We start from the raw sequence: 18,608 nt of genomic DNA, 5'->3' as shown, positions 1-18,608 counted from the left end.
TTTTGAGGATGGAGTTGATGTTGGTCTCCCACTTCAGGTCCTGGGAGATGGTTGTACCCAGGAACTTGAAGATCTTCACAGTCGACACAGGACTGTCTGATATGGTGAGGGGGAGCAGAGTTGAGGGATGTCTCCTGAAGTCCACTGTCATCTCTACAGTCTTAAGAGTGTTCAGCTCCAGATTGTGCTGACTGCACCAGAGTACCAGCCGCTCAACTTCCTGCCGGTATGCAGACTCATCACCATCTTGAATGAGGCCAATGACAGTGGTGTCATCTGCAAACTTTAGGAGTTTGACAGCAGAGTTATTGGAGGTGCAGTCGTTAGTGTAGAGGGAGAACAGTAGTGGTGAGAGGACACATCCTTGAGGGCACCAATACTGAGGGACCGGGTTTCAGAGGTGATCTCCCCCAGCCTCACTTGTTGCTTTCTGTCTGTCAGGAAGCTGGTGATCCACTGACAGGTAGCTGGTGACACGCTGAGCTGGGAGAGTTTGGAGGAAAGAAGTTCAGGCACAATGGTGTTAAAAGCCGAACTAAAGTCCACAAACAGGACCCTGGCATAAGTTCCCGGGCAGTCAAGGTGTTGCAGGATGTAATGCAGCCCCGTGTTCACTGCATCATCCACTGACCTGTTTGCCCGGTAGGCAAACTGCAGAGGGTCCAGCTGGTGGCCTGTAATGTCTTTCAGATGGGCTAACACCAGTCGTTCGAAGGATTTCATGACCACAGACGTCAAGGCGACAGGTCTGTAGTCATCCAGTCCTGTGATGGTGGGTTTCTTGGGAACAGGGATGATGGTGGAGCGTTTGAAGCAGGAGGGAGCTTCACACAGCTCCAGGGATCTGTTGAAGATGCGAGTAAAGATGGGAGCCAGCTGTTCAGCACAGGTTTTGAGGCAGGAGGGTGAGACGCCATCTGGTCCGGGGGCTTTCCTGGGCTTCTGTTTCTGGAATAGTCGGCTCACATCCTGAGTGTGTATTCTTAGTTTCAGGGAGGAGGAAAGGGGGGTGAGAGGTGTGGTGGAGGTCGTTGAGTCTGGGTTGGAGAGGGTGGTGGTGGTCGTTGAGTCTGGATTGGGGAGGGTGGGGGTGGTCGTTGAGTCTTGATTGGGGAGGGGCAGGGTGAAGGGGGGAGAGGTGGAAGGTGTGTTGGGGGTCAATGTCTGAAGCAATGTCCCTGGGGAGGGGAGGGTGGGGCATGGGAGTCTGTCCGTCTCAAACCTGCAATAGAAAGTGTTTAACTCGTTGGCCAGGTCTTTGTTTGCTTCAATAGTGGGTGGGGGGCGTCTGTAGCTGGTGATTTCCTGCAGGCTCCTCCACACTGACGCAGGGTCGTTGGCTGAGAGCCGTTCTTCCAGCTTCTGGGAGTAGATCCTTTTAGCTGCTTTGATCTCCTTGGTCAGTGTGTTCCTGGCTTGCTTGTACAGGACCCTGTCACCACTTCTGTAAGCGTCCTCCTTGGCCTTGCGAAGATGTTGGAGTTTAGGAGTGAACCATGGTTTATTGTTGTTGTATGTGCAAAAGGTCTTTGTTGGCACACACACGTCTTCACAGAAACTGATGTATGATGTCACAGTGTCCGTGAGCTCATCTAGGTTCTCAGATGCAGCTTCAAAAACAGTCCAATCAGTGGAGTCAAAACAGTCCTGCAGTTCCTGCTTTGCTGCGTTAGTCCACTTCTTCACAGTTTTGACTACAGGCTTGGCACGTTTGAGTTTTTGCCTATAAACTGGAATAAGATGGACCATGCAGTGATCAGAATGTCCCAAAGCTGCCCGGGGCACAGAGCGATAGGCATCTTTTAGAGTGGTGTAGCAGTGATCCAGTATGATGTTGTCCCTGGTGGGGCAGTCTATATGCTGTCTGTATTTAGGGAGTTCGTAGTTTAGGTTTGCTCTGTTAAAATCCCCAAGAATAATTGTAAAGGAATCCGGGAATTTCCTCTCCAGGGTAGTAATCTGGTCAGCCAGCTCGCACAGTGCGTTGTTCGCGTTGGCCTGTGGAGGGATGTAAACTCCGACCAGCATGAAGGAAGAAAACTCCCGCGGTGAATAAAAAGGTTTACAGTTGATGAGAAAACTTTCCAAGTGTGGGCTGCAGTGTTTCTGTAACACTGTGACATCAGTACACCAACCTTCATTAATGTAGAAGCAGACTCCACCACCCTTTGTTTTCCCTGAGAGCTCTGTTTCGCGGTCCGCCCGGTGAAGTTGGAAGCCCGGCAGATTTAAGACAGCCTCTGGGACTCGCTCACTGAGCCAGGTTTCAGTGAAGCACAGGGCAGCAGAGCGTGCAAAGTCCTTGTTAGTCCGGTTTAAGAGCAGTAATTCGTCGACTTTGTTTGGAAGAGAGCGGAGATTCGCGAGGTGAATGGAGGGGAGTGCCGTGCGGAATCCTCGCCGACATTCAAAAACAAAACAACAACAAATCAGCGACCAATATAGCCACCTTTCTTTGCAAGGACACTCAAAAGCCTGCCATCCATGGATTCTGTCAGTGTTTTGATCTGTTCACCATCAACATTGCGTGCAGCAGCAACCACAGCCTCCCAGACACTGTTCAGAGAGGTGTACTGTTTTCCCTCCTTGTAAATCTCACATTTGATGATGGACCACAGGTTCTCAATGGGGTTCAGATCAGGTGAACAAGGAGGCCATGTCATTAGTTTTTCTTCTTTTATACCCTTTCTTGCCAGCCACGCTGTGGAGTACTTGGACGCGTGTGATGGAGCATTGTCCTGCATGAAAATCATGTTCTTCTTGAAGGATGCAGACTTCTTCCTGTACCACTGCTTGAAGAAGGTGTCTTCCAGAAACTGGCAGTAGGACTGGGAGTTGAGCTTGACTCCATCCTCAACCCGAAAAGGCCCCACAAGCTCATCTTTAATGATACCAGCCCAAACCAGTACTCCACCTCCACCTTGCTGGCGTCTGAGTCAGACTGGAGCTATCTGCCCTTTACCAATCCAGCCACGGGCCCATCCATCTGGCCCATCAAGACTCACTCTCATTTCATCAGTCCATAAAACCTTAGAAAAATCAGTCTTGAGATATTTCTTGGCCCAGTCTTGACGTTTCAGCTTGTGTGTCTTGTTCAGTGGTGGTCGTCTTTCAGCCTTTCTTGCACTGAACATAAGTTCCCTGCAATTTCTGAAGAATATTACAGTAAATCTGGCTGAAACTTGGCCCAGACGTACAGCAGGTTTCCCGGAGGAGGGATGTGTTGAAAGTTGGACATCAACTACTCAGGATGATTTTTCATGAATTTTTGAAAATTTCCATAATTAAATTGTATTGGCTGACTGCATTGGATACAAGTACCCTTTAATTTCTGAGGAATTCTACAGTAAATCTGGATGAAACTTGGCACACAGGTACAGTAGGTGTCCCAGAGGGGGGATGTGTTGAAAGTTGTACATCAACTACTCAGGATGATTTTTAATGAATTTCTGAAAATTGACATAATTCTATTGTATTGACTGTATTGAATTGAATATAAGTTTCCTTTAATTTCTGAGGAATTCTACAGTAAATTTGGATGAAACTTGGCACACAGGTACAGTAGGTGTCCCAGAGGGGAGATGTGTTGAAAGTTGGACATCAACTACTCAGGATGATTTTTAATGAATTTTTGAAAATTGACATAATTAAATTGTATTGGCTGACTGCATTGGATACAAGTACCCTTTAATTTCTGAGGAATTCTACAGTAAATCTGGCTGAAACCTGGCACACAGGTACAGTAGGTGTCCCAGAGGGGGGATGTGTTGAAAGTTGTACATCAACTACTCAGGATGATTTTTCATGAATTTTTGAAAATTGACATAATTGTAGTGTATTGGCCGACTGCATTGAATACAAGTACCCTTTAATTTCTGAGGAATTCTACAGTAAATCTGGCTGAAACCTGGCACACAGGTACAGTAGGTGTCCCAGAGGGGGGATGTGTTGAAAGTTGTACATCAACTACTCAGGATGATTTTTAATGAATTTCTGAAAATTGACATAATTCTATTGTATTGACTGTATTGAATTGAATATAAGTTTCCTTTAATTTCTGAGGAATTCTACAGTAAATCTGGATGAAAATTGGCACACAGGTACAGTAGGTGTCCCAGAGGGGGGATGTGTTGAAAGTTGTACATCAACTACTCAGGATGATTTTTAATGAATTTCTGAAAATTGACATAATTCTATTGTATTGACTGTATTGAATTGAATATAAGTTTCCTTTAATTTCTGAGGAATTCTACAGTAAATCTGGATGAAAATTGGCACACAGGTACAGTAGGTGTCCCAGAGGGGGGATGTGTTGAAAGTTGTACATCAACTACTCAGGATGATTTTTAATGAATTTCTGACATTTCCATAATTGTATTGACTGTATCGGGCCGTTACATTGTTATTTGTGCGCGCGCATGCGCGCGCGACTGTTCGCGCGCGTGCACGTGTGCGCGGGTATAGGCTTTCAATCGGCACATAAAGCGAAAAGGCGCTACCGTAAAGACTGGTGTAAAAGCGCAAGGAAATTTATGCGGCGGATAGGAGGCGGCTGGCTTGACCGCGGCTCACAAATGACGGCTCACTTTACCGCGGTCAGGAGGGGAAGGGGTAAATCCCGTTGCCGTTCACCGTCAATGATAGAAAACACGTAGAAAGGATATCGGTGGGTATCATAGTGGGTATCATAACTACCAGCATGATTATCGCTTCCCACGTGACGCACATACGTGGTGAACTTGGTCACCAGCATTCATGCTTCTGCTGCATGTTTCCCGTGTTCGAACAATCAGTTTGGGGTCATATCCAAGCGGTTAAAGCAGTAAAATCCTGGCACCTCAGCCCCGTTTGTGCCGCGAGTTTCCCCACGTCCTTTCCATTCTTGTTGTTTCGGTGGTCTCCCTGGAGGAATTTGCTGGCCGCTTTGAGTCCTCATGTCAAGACAATGATTAACAATCACTCAGTGATACATTAAATACGAGCAGGGAAAAGTACTTTGCTCTTGTTGCCGAAACTTGGTCATCAGCCAAATTGGTGGCATTGGTGGTGAAACTGGGTGCGATGGAGTTTGTCAAACGCATATCAACTGATTAGCTGCAGTCCCTTTGGCAATGAGAGTTGCGGCCAGGAGCTCAAATTGCTAGGAACAGTAATAAAAACATATTCTTAGTGACCAAACAGGATTGGGTTGATTACAGTGTTGCACACAGAACAGGTATGATAACACAGAACAAACAATTGCGTTATTATTTATAATAATATTTATTTAACAGCTGATTTTTTTCCCTTTGTGAATGGAAATGATCTTTAGACAGATATCTGGCATGTCCAGGGTAACGTCCCCCCTCCTTTCGTTATGGTGCGGTCTGTGTCACACAGCACACAGTTTTTCTTCCTGTTGCAGCCTTGTAGGAACTGACTACTGCTGTTTACAGAGTGCTCTGCTGTAATTAACGTGCTAAGCATTTGAAGGAAGGCTCCTCGACTACTCTGCGTATATTCAATTATCTGTAGAAAAGCACAGTGAAGACCATTTTTAGTTATCAGCAAAAGGTCAAAATTCACCATATAGTAGAGCTGCAGGCTATGCTGGTGGGGAGGAAAAGGGATTTTTAAGATTTCAGTCATTGCTTCTGAAATTTTTTTAAACGCCGTAACCAAGTAAGAAATTTCAAAATAAAGTACAGCTGTTGTGAAACAAGGTTTAATTTTAATATTCTGTCCCAAGTAAATTTTATGTAGGTGTAAATGAGGATTCTTCAGCTGATCTTTGCTTGTTTAAGAACAAAAGTTTATGTGATGATCGTTTAAAACCCCTCAAACCAAAGTTGGGACTGATCTTTGCCAGTTACCGATCTGATTTACACAACAGAACAAGGAAAAAAATGTTTAAACTGAGACATTTCACTCATTTTATTTATATAGAAAAAAGAGCTCATTTGGAAATCGATAACTACAGCGTGTCTCAAAATTGTTTGGACAGTGTCACATTTACCAGAGTATAGCATCTGCTCCTCTTGTAACAACAGGCTGGGAACAGAGGAAGCAGATGCTGGAGATGAATGTTTGAGGAGTCCTGGAGGATTCTAGCTGCTCAGGAGTCCTGGGTCTGCTTTTATACATTTTTGGTTTTATGACGCTTCAAATGTTTTGAGGTGGTAAAAAGTCTGGACTGCAGACAGGCTGTTCTTCTACTATGATGTCATGCTGCTGTAACAGATGCAGTGTGTGTGGTCTAGCATTATCTTGCTGAAATATTCAAAGCCTTCCCAGGCGTCACTGGATGGGAGGAGATGTTGTTCTGAAAACCTGCATATATAGCTTTCAGCATTTGTTCATTTATAAGGAACCCCATTAGCTTCCACAACAGTGGTTGCCAGTCTTCCTGGGGCCCAAGCCATGAAATAGAATCAAATAAAATATTAAGCAAAACAGTGGATGCAAAATATCCACATAATTTGGCTCTTACATCCACAGTGAGGTTTTACAATTTGGAAAATGTGAGCATATAAATATTAATAACTCTGAGACAAAATACACAAATTTCTATTACAAATCACATCTCCCTCTTACAATATTTACAACAATTAAAAGCTGCCTAAATAGGCTTTTAAGTGCCATCCATCCATCCATTCACTTCCACTTATCCTTTTCAGGGTCGCGGGGGGCGCTGGAGCCTATCCCAGCTGTCATAGGGCGAGAGGCGGGGTACACCCTGGATAGGTCGCCAGTCTGTCGCAGGGCTTTTAAGTGATTTTTGAAATTATGAATAGAAGCTAATTCTCTAATTGCATTAAATATAACAGAGTTTTTCAAAAAGTTGCTTTTAACTCGAGGAATTACTAAATTGCGGTTTGTTAATAATCAGTATGATTATGTATTTTATCTGGATGCTGCAACTGAGCAGAAAAAAATGTGGTGTGTTTAACAGTATTGCTTTCTTTAAAAATACAACTAAGCCACAGTATAATTTAGCTTGTACAGGAAGCCAGGAAAGTTTATCATGCATTTTATTTGATATTTGTATAGTATGAACACCTTAACACTAATCTGGTCGCCTTGTTCTCGACTAACTGAAGTCTGTTCAGATCTGTCTTATTAGCTGCTGACCAAATGATGGAACAGCTATGGAAAGATTTAGTTGTGGGCTGTTGACTAAGCGTAATCTACTTCCAATTAACATAGATTTGGATTTAGATACATTTAAGATCATGTTGTTTTTACTTATCCAGCCAAACACATTCAACAAATCTTCTTGTGATACGTCTATGGTGCCATTCAACCCCCACACCCCATCAGAGATGCAGACTCGTGATGTGTGGAGTGCAGAAACAATAAAAACAGCCTTTAGTCAAAACCCTGACAGTGAGGACATTTGTAGCACAGTAACACATTGATGCTAAGTAAAACAAACGCATTAACATTTAGTGGCGCGTGGTGCCGTGGATCCCAATAATGAATGCCTTGATTTACTCTGTCATTAATTTGTATGCAGTGATTTACCAGCACAGAGACAAATGTTAGAGCTGTTCATGAACTAATTAACACTGATGAAAGGGGGACATGGATCACCTTATTATACTGAGCACAGGGGCGGTCCTAGCCTTCAGTGAGAGACTGAGGCCGTATCCCAATTCAGGGTCTGCAGCCTTAAAGGCCGCATTTTAAGGCCGATTACGTCACAGCGACGCGACGAAGGCTGTCCCAATACAAAGGCTGCTCGAAATGCGTCCTTCATTTCTTTAGTCTCAGATGACTTTAGTCTCATGAACAACATTAGCTGATTGTTATTTACTAGCTAATCTTAAATGAGTGTTCAGTACAGAAATGAAGCCCAACAATCATGTTTACAGTCCTGTGGTCTCAGCCTCAGATACTTATCAAATCAAAGCTCATGTAGAAACAAACAAACAAATGAACAAAAGATTTTCTCCTTCATTTCTGTCAAACACAGCTGTATGAAACGTTTCCAGCTGTTAGTATCATGGTTGCTAGGCAACCTGGGCAGCGCGACGGAGGCTAGACCGTCCCATTTCACAAGCCTCGCACTTCCGGCCTTAGTGGTCTTTGAGTACGCGGCCCTTGTGGACCGTCAAGGCTGCGTACTTTAAGGCTGCAGACCCTGAATTGGGATACAGCCAGAGATTACCACCGAACGACACAGGAAGTCATTCCTGCCCGTGGCCATCTCCCTGTACAGCTCCTCCATCTAACACACTGTAAACACTGCAATGGTTACATCCTTTTTACACACGCTCTTTTCTACTCTGTAATATTCTTGTCAATTTTCTTGATCTTTATTTATAATCCCCTCTGTTAATCCTTCATAATTATAATTGAGTTATCTGCGTATATTAGTGCTATTTCTTAAATGTGTAACATCTGTAACATAATGTATTGGTTGGAGTTCAGTCTGTTACTGTTACTATTTTTAGAATTTCTTCTTGGAGCAACTGTAACCCACATTATTTCCTTCGGGATTAATAAAGTATTCTGATTCTGATTGTTTCAGGATGACCTGCCATTATCCAATCACACATCTGCTTACCTGCATCTTTTGCTCGTTTCTCCTCCTCTTCTTTTCTCTTTTTTCTAAACTGAGCACCTGATGGCTTTGAACTTTTCTTGTCCATCTTCCATTGGTTTTAATTTTGCACTCCAGTATGAACACAAATCCCCCAACCCGAGGATCACCACAACATAACCTAACAACCCTACACCTTAGTTCACAGATTCACTTTGTCTTTATTTCTGGTATTTTGCACAAATCAGGATTCAAATCATGAATACATGATGGGCTTGGATTTACATTATAAATGAAATGTGCTCTGTTTGGAAGCAGCCGGCCCCTCCCCTTTCGACGGGTTGTGTGTGAGACTTTAAATCATCAAACTGTAAATTATAAATTTTAAATTGTTATTGATCCTTTACCCCGAGTCCTGAAGTATATATTTATTTTCTTACTCTTCTTATATTTATTGTTTGTTTACTTGCACTGCTGTAACTGGAGCCTCGTTGTCTCGTCTCTCTATATACTGGACTGTATGTAGCGGAGATGACAATAAAGTTTACTTTGACTTCAGCAGCGAGCAGGCACACCGAGGGTTGCCGATGCCTGTGATGCCGCCCTGGGCAACCGCCCATGTCGCCAATATCAAAAAGCACTACTGATTGAGCAAACTACAAGTAACCACAAGTATGTTTCACATATCTGCTTTTTTATGTGTGTAAAAACAAAGATAAACTATCATTATAAAGTGTTGTGAAAGCAAGAGTCCTGCCAGAGCGCGTCGGCTGCTTGGCAAAGTACTTAGAAGCCAGTCCTGTCATGTGACATAAAACAATGATAATAATGTACAGTCATGGCCAGAAGTTTTGAGAATGACACAAATATTAGTTTTCACAAAGTTTGCTGCTAAACTGCGTTTAGATCTTTGTTTCAGTTGTTTCTGTGATGTACTGAAATATAATTACAAGCACTTCATACGTTTCAAAGGCTTTTATCGACAATTACATGACATTTATGCAAAGAGTCAGTATTTGCAGTGTTGGCCCTTCTTTTTCAGGACCTCTGCAATTCGACTGGGCATGCTCTCAATCAACTTCTGGGCCAAATCCTGACTGATAGCAACCCATTCTTTCATAATCACTTCTTGGAGTTTGTCAGAATTCGTGGGTTTTTGTTTGTCCACCCGCCACTTGAGGATTGACCGCAAGTTCTCAATGGGATTAAGATCTGGGGAGTTTCCAGGCCATGGACCCAAAATTTCAATGTTCTGTTCCCTGAGCCACTTAGTTATCACCTTTGCCTTATGGCACGGTGCTCCACCGTGCTGGAAAATGCTTTGTTCTTCACCAAACTGTTGTTGGATGGTTGGAAGAAGTTGCTGTTGGAGGGTGTTTTGGTGCCATTCTTTATTCGTGGCTGTGTTTTTGGGCTCAAAAGCTCCAATGAGACCATGAGACCACAAGGTTTAATCCTGGGTGCGTTCTTTTTTTTGTCAACGTTATTCCTTCTGCTTTGATCCTTCAATCTTTTAATGACATTTTCTCATCATTTTTATGCAGACAACACTTAGTTACACGTCTTTTAAGCCTTGCCGGCTGGATTGGCTGTCCATTGTTGTCCACTTTTGCCATGTTTTAAACTCCAACAAGGCTGTGATTGTCGATCCTCCTGAATTACATACTAAAATCAATTTAGCACTTGCTTCTGTTTAGTCTACTGTTTGAAATCTTTAATAATATTTGAGTCCTCTTAGGCTTTGACTTGCATTTAAATTCTAAATTCTAAATGTCTTTCATATAAGGAAGGAGTGTAGACTTATTGGATAGTCTGTCCTCAGTCACTGTTCATCGCAAATGACTTTTGATTATCCTTTCAGCAGAAAAGGGCCTTTCATAAGATGCACTGCTGACAGGCAATGCCACAGTTAGGGGAGCTTGAACTGTTCGAACAACATGATCTGAAAAACTCCCACACTGTGGGAGAGCGGTAGGAACCATCACTCTTTGCAAGTCTGAGACTTGTCAGCTCTGAGGTATTTCAGATGTCAAGTTAGGAATAAGAGTAGAAGTAAGGAGGCAATCTTTAAGTTTTGTTGCTTCCTGCGTGGACTGTTTTGAGATGGCATGATACCACTTTTTAATGTCCGAAACCGATATCATAAATTTGGATGTCTGCCGATACCGATATAAATCCAATATAGCCTTTTTTATAATCAATAAAATGTTGTTGTTGTTTTTTAAATATCTTGCGGCACTTTGTATAAGTTCATACTGAAGATTAAAAAAACAAAACAAAACTAAAGCTTTTCTGTTATACCTGTATGCAAAAAACACACTGCACCCAAAATATTTCATAGTTCAGCAAAACTGATCAATCCAATAAACTTAAACCTGCTCCATCCTCCCTATTCTGGTATAGGGAGCCACCCTCCACCTCATAATGCTTAATTGACGTAATCAACTTTAATTTAATGCATGTGTAAAAAAATAAAAATAAAAAAATAAAAAATTCACAGAAATCAATCATTTTTCTACAATAATTCAACAGAATTGACTGCACAGATGGTACCTTCCCAAAGGAAAAAGTACTATCGCTTACTAGGTCATAAATTTGACTTAATATTTACTATATACAATAATGGACTTTTATACATTTTACATCAGATGAAAACTTTGGTTGTAAGATTCAGATAATTATGTATTAAAAGCTAGACATTTTAAATGAGAATAAGAAAGAAAAGTATGTCTTTGTGCCCCCCGTTCCCTGTTAATGCCCTATCGGCCCCCTTGGCAAAACTTTGCTAGATCCGCCCCTGCACAGTTACCAGCCGTCAGCTACGTAGAAAAAGATCCTGGTGTAGAAAGCAAATAAATTCTAACAACAGCTGATCAAGCTTAAACGTGCTGCTGTTGTTCAGCTGCTGGTTTCCTCTTTCTGGTGCAAAGTGGACCAAAAACAAAGAAGAGAGACGGACTCATGACAGAAAAGCCGATCAGCTGATCATTGATCATGTCACGACTGGGGCAGCAGTCGTGTGGTGTATTGAGAAAAAGGATCCAAAATGCAGGTACTGGCCGGGGTGCGAGTGAGTGTTTATTTACAGAAGTGACAAAGTGGCAAAAACAGGAAGAGCAGAGCGGGGAGTAAACAAACCTAAACTGGGGAAAACTAAAGACCTGACCTGAAACCAAACACACACGGGAGAAGGAGCAAAATGCACGGAGAATGTTGGCAGAGAGACGTGGAATAAATACCAGTTAACACAGAGGAAAGACACAGGTAGGGATGATAAAACACTAAACACCAAAACCAACCCACACATACAAAATCAGAATTAACACAAAACACAAGGCGATACAAAAGGAAACACAAACGCTGGGTCAAAATGACCATGACAGATCAGTTTCATGATTGAAGTAGCAACAGGAGACGGAGGGAGAGAGAGGCAGTCGCTCCATATATCGGTTGTTAAGCTTAACGTGGGAATGCTTTACAAACATTCAGAGATGAACTTACACACTCGCTTTACTTCTCTGGGTTAGCTTTCTCCAAGATGAAATGCCGGTTTGGAAGCACGTAGCGAGGCTCCGTGGAGTGACCGCTGACAGGTCTCGCACGCCACAGCCGCTCTATCACGTGAGGCTGTTGCGTTGGGCTCTTTTAATAAAACTCCTCATTTAGGCGATAACGTGGAATCCCACCATCTTTATTCCAGCTCACTCTATGTTCATGACATAGCATCACCTCCTGTCTAGAAGGGTAAGTACTGCCCCCTAGTGGCGCATGATATTCACCAATATAGATTACACCACATCCCCCTTACTGAAGTCAGACTGGTACATTCTTTTGTTCTTCAAACAAAACATAACTGCATATAGCTTTTTCAATACAGGCATACCCCAACATTTCAGGTAACATAAAGTCAGTATTGTCATAAACACTTTTTCTTTTCCTCCTGTAACAGAATAAACACTTTTTTTCTTTTCAACATGCTACTCTTAAAACCACAACTTAGCATTTGAAACACACTTTTCCGTTTTCAAACAATCAGCGTCACAGATCAAGTCTTTTCGGTTTAATCACCTCCCTACCAGACCGGGTTCTAACCACGGGGTGCGCTTGGCTCAGAAACTGTCTCTGTAGGAGTAGCTTGGATCTGTGTGGCTTCGGTTTGAGCCTCTGTTTGCGGGATCGGCACAAGATGACTGCGGTTCCTTCTAATTGTCCCTTGGGGCCCACTGATGACGTACGATCGTGGAGTCGGGTGGACTGCTGTCACTGTGCCCTGTGCTCTTGCGTCCGTGATCCAGACTGGTTGTCCTGGCACCAATTTATCCAGTTCTCTTGTTCTATGTCTCTTGTTAAAACTTTCGGTTTGTCTCAGCCGTTTCTCTCTCTCCGAACAACTAACCTGCTGAAAATCAGGCAGACGGGGCTGTAAGGTTTCAGGAAGCATTGGCAAGGTAGTACGAAGCCTGCGCCCCATGAGAAGTTGAGCCGGGCTGTAGCCATTTGCCAGTGCTGTTGTTCTGTATGCCAGCAACGCCTTGTATGGATCGCTAGCCTTTTTGAGGAGATTCTTGACGGTCTGGACGCCTCTCTCCGCTTCGCCGTTGCTCTGCGGGTACCTGGGACTACTGGTAACATGCTCAAAACAGTAGTCCTTTGCAAAGTCTCTGATTTCTTGACATGCAAATTGTGGCCCATTATCGGTGATCAATACTTCAGGGATTCCATGGCGTGCAAATATTGACTTTAAATGCACAATCACATTGGCTGAACAAGTTGGACTGAGTTGAGCAATCTCGACATATCTCGAGAAGTAATCCACTACTAACAGATAGTTTTTGTCTTTTAGTGTGAACAGATCAGCTCCTAAGTTCTGCCATGGCCTCTCAGGTAAACGTGTGGGCATAAGAGGTTCCCTCACATTAACTCTCTCCTGAATGCACAGCCTGCACTTAAGGACAAGTTCACCGATCTGGTTACTCAGGCCTGGCCACCACACTGCTTGTCGCGCACGTTCTCTACACTTGACTACTCCTTGGTGTCCCTCGTGTATTTTGTCCAGAACTGCGTTTCGCATGTTTGCAGGTATGACCAACCTTGTACCTCTCAGTAGTAGTCCATTGTGTACACTCAAAACTGCTCTTTCAGACCAGTAGTGCTTTACCACTCCCTGCAGCTGGTTCCTGTCCGGCCAGCCCTCTGCACAGTACTTCATGACTTGCGAACAGACGCTGTCAGACTGCAGCTGCTCACGGAGATCTGAAAGGTATTTGCTGCTAGTAGGAAGGCCCTCCAGCACTGTGTCAACGTAGATATCAGTGTCCTCCATAAGGTCATTGTCTCTGGGAATCACGTTGCCTGCCAACGGCAACCGTGACAGCGTGTCGGCTGTGGTGAGGCTTTTGCCTGGAATGTGCCTTATAGTGTAAGAATACCTCATCAGGCGCATGCGGAATCTCTGTATCCGCGGTGGAAGCAAATCCAGGGCTTGTCCTCCGAGTAGGCTCACTAACACCTGTTATAATGAAGTGCTTTGAGAAACTGGTCCGACGTCACATCATGTCCTGCCTGCCACCCACACTCGACCCGCTCCAGTTTGCATACAGAGCTAACAGATCAACTGAAGATGCCATTGCTACAACGCTCCACACCACCATCTCTCACCTGGAAGTGCAGGGCCGTTACGCCAGGCTGCTCTTTGTTGACTTTAGCTCTGCTTTCAATACGATACTCCCGGACAGACTAATAGATAAACTGCTGGAAATTGGACTTCCTTCCACCACCTGCCGCTGGATCAGAGACTTCCTCTCAGACCGTGTACAGAGAGTTAGAGTGGGGCCTCATCTTTCCTCAGCCCTCAGCCTCAACACCGGCTCTCCACAAGGCTGTGTACTGAGTCCCCTACTGTACACTCTGTACACACATGACTGTGTTAGTTCCCACCCAGACAACACAGTCATCAAGTTTGCAGATGATACCACTGTGGTGGGGCTCATCTCAGGGGGAGATGAGACTGCATACAGAGCTGAAGTTCAGAGGCTGTCAGATTGGTGTGCAGACAACAACCTGGACCTCAATACCACCAAAACAAAAGAACTGGTAGTTGACTTCAGAAGGAGGAAGTCCGAGCTGCAGCCTGTCAGCATCAACGGGGAGTGCGTGGAAAGGGTCTCCAGTTTCAAGTTTCTGGGTGTGCACATAGACACAGACCTCCAATGGAGCTCTAACACCTCTGCGGTCTTAAAGAAGGCCCAACAGCGTCTCCACTTTCTGAGAATCCTCAGAAAAATGGACCTGAAGAAGGAGCTGCTGACCGTCTTCTACCGCTGCTCCATTGAAAGTGTGCTGACATATTGCATCGGTGTGTGGTTCTCCAGCTGCACCACAGCACACCGAAAGGCACTCCAGAGGGTCATCAACATGGCCCAAAAAATCATTGGACATCCTCTTCCCTCCCTGAAGGACCTGTACAGCACTCGCTGTCTCAAGAGGGCACGCAGCATCCTACGGGACTGCACACACCCAGGACACCGGGTGTTTAAGCTGCTGCCGTCTGGCAGGAGGTTCAGGCTGCTGAGGTCCCGAACAAATAGACTCAAGGACAGCTTTTACAACAGGGCAATAGCCCTGATCAATGTAAATAGCTGACCTGACTGGATACCTCCCTGGACTTTTTAGGGGGAGGTAACAATGTTTAAAACGATAACAATAATATTTATATTTATAACAAGGTGCAATAATAATTAATGTGCAATAATAACAGTGTGCAATACACATACACTTATTCTTCTTTTTTATACTAAGTTAATATACTGTGTTGTGTTGTTTGTTACGTTGTGATGTGTCATATCGTGTCGTGTTGTGTTATATGTAGTGCCGACGTAGGACAGTTTTTCCAATTTCATTGTACTACTGTACTATGTATGACTGTGCAATGACAATAAAGAGTTATCTTATCTTATCTTAGTGGCTTATGGTCGGTCTCAAGCTCAAAGTGTAGCCCTAGAATAAAGTCACTGAATCTTTCACAGGCCCAGGTGAGCGCTAGCGCTTCTTTTTCCAGCTGAGCATAGCGCTGCTCTGTGGCTGTCAATGATCGCGAGGCATACGCGACAGGTGACCACACGTCATTGTCTTTCTGTAGTAAGACTGCCCCCAACCCGTATGAAGAAGCATCTGCTGAGATCTTCTGGGGTTTGTTTGGGTTGTAGAGCTGTAGCACTGGTGCAGATGACAGTTCTTGTTTTAAACTGTTAAAGGCGTTTTGTTGCTCATGCCCCCAGTACCACATGTTTTTAGTTGAAAGCAAGTCTCTCAGTGGTTTGTCTTTTTCAGAAAGGTTTGGGATGAATTTCCCCAGCTGGTTCACCATTCCTAAGAAGCTCCTAAGCTCACTCACAGTGCTTGGCTCTTTCATCTTCTGCACCACGCTAGTTTTGTCAGGGTCGGGGCTCATGCCTTCAGATGACACAATGAATCCTAAGAATTTCACTGCTCTTTTGCCAAACTCACATTTTGACATGTTCAGGGTGACGCCTGCCTTCTCTGCACGGTCGAGGACAGCGTGGAGTCTCATGTCGTGCTCCTCTCTCGTAGATCCCCAGACCAGGATGTCGTCCATGTGGCATACGACTCCCGCGAGGCCGGCTGTCACTTCTGTCACCATCATGTTTTGGAAATGCTCTGGTGCACTGGAAATACCAAATGGCAGACGGTTGAAATGGTACCTCCCAAATGGCGTAATAAACGTGGTGAGGAGAGCAGATTCTTTGGACAGCGGTATTTGCCAAAAGCCCATGTTAGCATCGAGCTTGGAGAAATACTGCGCCCCTGTGAGCATGCCTAGTGTTTGGTCGACAGAGGGAAGAATATATCTTTCACGACACACCGACCCATTTAAAGGTGTCGTGTCCACGCAGATGCGGACTGTCTCTTTGTCCTTTTTAGGGGCTACGACCATGCCGCAACACCAGTCTGTGGGCCCCTCCACACGACTGATCACCCCCAACTGTTCCATCCTCTGTAGCTCTGCTTTGACTTTGCCCAGTAGTGGGAGCGGAACACGCCTGGGCACTTTCAGTGAATAAGGTTTAGCGTCGGGCTTCAGCTTAATCGTGTACGGTTTTTGAACAAGCCCGAGCCCATCCCATAGCTTCGGGTACGCTTTCTTCACTGTCTCAAGGTCAACATTGTCCATTCGGGCAATTAGTTTCAGTCTCACAGAAGCTGTCCTGCTTAAGAGAGCTACACGCAGATTTCTGACTACATAGATTGTCTCTGCAGTGCTCCTGTCACTGTAGGAAATGTCCTCCTTTGTGGACCCAAGCACGGTCAGTGCTGCACCTCCTGGTCCATACAGTGGCTTTTCAGCTTTTTGCAGATGCTCATTTGGCTGCTTAATGTCTTTGAATGTCTCTTCTGAGATAGCTGTGACATCTGCCCCCGAGTCTAATTTGAAGGTCATGCTTTTGCCTCTCACGCAGATGTTAGCGAGCCACGGGTCTTCTCCTGAATCCAGTTCACCTAGGAAGAGTCCATCTGCACAGTCTGCCACCTCATGCACAGCTGTAGACCTACAAACTCTCCCGTAGTGTCCACGTTTCCCGCAGTTGTGGTATTCTGCATTTTTAGCTGGGCACTGTGCTGCTGGGTGCATCTGTGTTTTTCCACATTTAAAACACGTTTTATTTTCTTGTTTTGTTATTTGTGGTTTTCGTGGCTTGAACTGCTTTTGCTCTCTGCTTCTGAATTTATTGGGCTGTGACTTTCTGACATGCACGGCGTCCATGGCTGTTTTGCCTGTGCTGCTTTCGCCTCTGAGGTCAGTTTGCTGTCTTTTTATTTCCTCAGATTGTCTCGCCATTGTGATAGCTTTGGTTAGCGTCAAATCTTTGTTGAGCTGCATTCTCTCCGACAGTGATGAATCTTTAAGACCCACAACGAGCCTATCCCTCAAAAGTTCATCGTGGAGTTCACCATATTCACAGTTTTCAGCGAGAGCATATAGAGCTGTTATGAAGGAGTCAACTGTTTCCGCTGGCTGTTGTACTCGCTTATTAAACTTCGCTCTTTCATAAATCACATTCTTTCTGGGGGCAAAATGTCTGTCAAATGCGTTTCTGACCGCATCGTACTGCTGGCGCTGCCCGTCTGTTAGGTCTAGTCCCCTTAGCACGTCGTCAGCCTCGTCTCCCATGCAGTATACTAATGTGTTCACTTGGTTAGCATCAGTTGAACCATTCAGATTACTTGCCATTCTGAAACGCTCGAAACGTCTGATCCACTTCTCCCATTCTTGGGGCTTTGCGAAGTCGAACGGTTCCGGTGGCTTGATGGTGAAAGTAGCCGCTGGTGGAGCTGCCGTAACCGGGCCAGGAGTCGCCGGTAATGCTGCTGCTTGCTCCGTCATTTTCGTCACTAGCCGTTCGCCAAGCTGACGGTTATTTTTTTCCACTGTCTCTCTTCGCCGCTTAGAGCGAGTGCACTTCTGACACCATGTTGCGTTGGGCTCTTTTAATAAAACTCCTCATTTAGGCGATAACGTGGAATCCCACCATCTTTATTCCAGCTCACTCTATGTTCATGACATAGCATCACCTCCTGTCTAGAAGGGTAAGTACTGCCCCCTAGTGGCGCATGATATTCACCAATATAGATTACACCACAAGGCATCCTGCTCTGACGTGCTATGGTCATGAGCTTTTTGTTTTGTGAGGTTTTGTGAGGTGCTTTTGTGAAATTTAATGGATCAGTTTACATTTTTTATTTCTCTGTGATATCTGATCCAGTAATTTAGGTCAGTATCGGACAGATACCAATAGCTAATATCGGATCAGTCCATCTCTAGTGCCATGAGACGCCACTGTTTTCACTTCTGCACAATATCTGTCGGCAGATCATCAAAACAATGATAATTTTCTGTGTCTTGACACCGCCAGGAAACTCATGTATTGTATTAGTCTCTGCTCAGATTTACTGACCTTTAAACTGACTGATTCTTTATATGACCGAGTGAAAACTATATTTTCTGAAGAGGTCAAGACTAACATTTCTGAGATTGTGTTAATATTTATATATTGTGTTTGTTTAC

At 44.4% G+C, this 18,608-nt stretch overlaps 2 protein-coding genes across 2 annotated transcripts in view; one reads left to right on the top strand and one right to left on the bottom strand.

Annotated features, from left to right (window-relative positions):
• The window catches only part of LOC146670841 (uncharacterized), a 41,696-nt gene that overhangs the window by 6,552 nt on the left and 16,536 nt on the right, over positions 1–18,608 (top strand). The window lies entirely within an intron of this gene.
• LOC146670842 (uncharacterized) lies at positions 111–2,028 on the bottom strand. Its single transcript, XM_085405032.1, has one exon. It carries the CDS (start codon positions 2,026–2,028, stop codon positions 286–288), a length of 1,743 nt encoding a protein of 580 aa, XP_085261158.1. The 3' UTR covers positions 111–285.

Source organism: Rhamphochromis longiceps, linkage group LG4, assembly GCF_057381845.1.
Source record: "Rhamphochromis longiceps isolate RC_006_pf linkage group LG4, R_longiceps_female_GT1.1, whole genome shotgun sequence".
In the NCBI taxonomy this organism is placed as follows: Eukaryota; Metazoa; Chordata; class Actinopteri; order Cichliformes; family Cichlidae; genus Rhamphochromis; species Rhamphochromis longiceps.
The sequence above is the reverse complement of the archived record's forward strand: the minus strand, read 5'-3'. Positions and strand labels throughout refer to the sequence as shown.

What these genes read in the sequence shown, in the direction of transcription:
- LOC146670842 (XM_085405032.1), bottom strand. Translation starts at nt 2,028, where the DNA reads ATGCTGGTCGGAGTTTACATCCCTCCACAGGCCAACGCGAACAACGCA.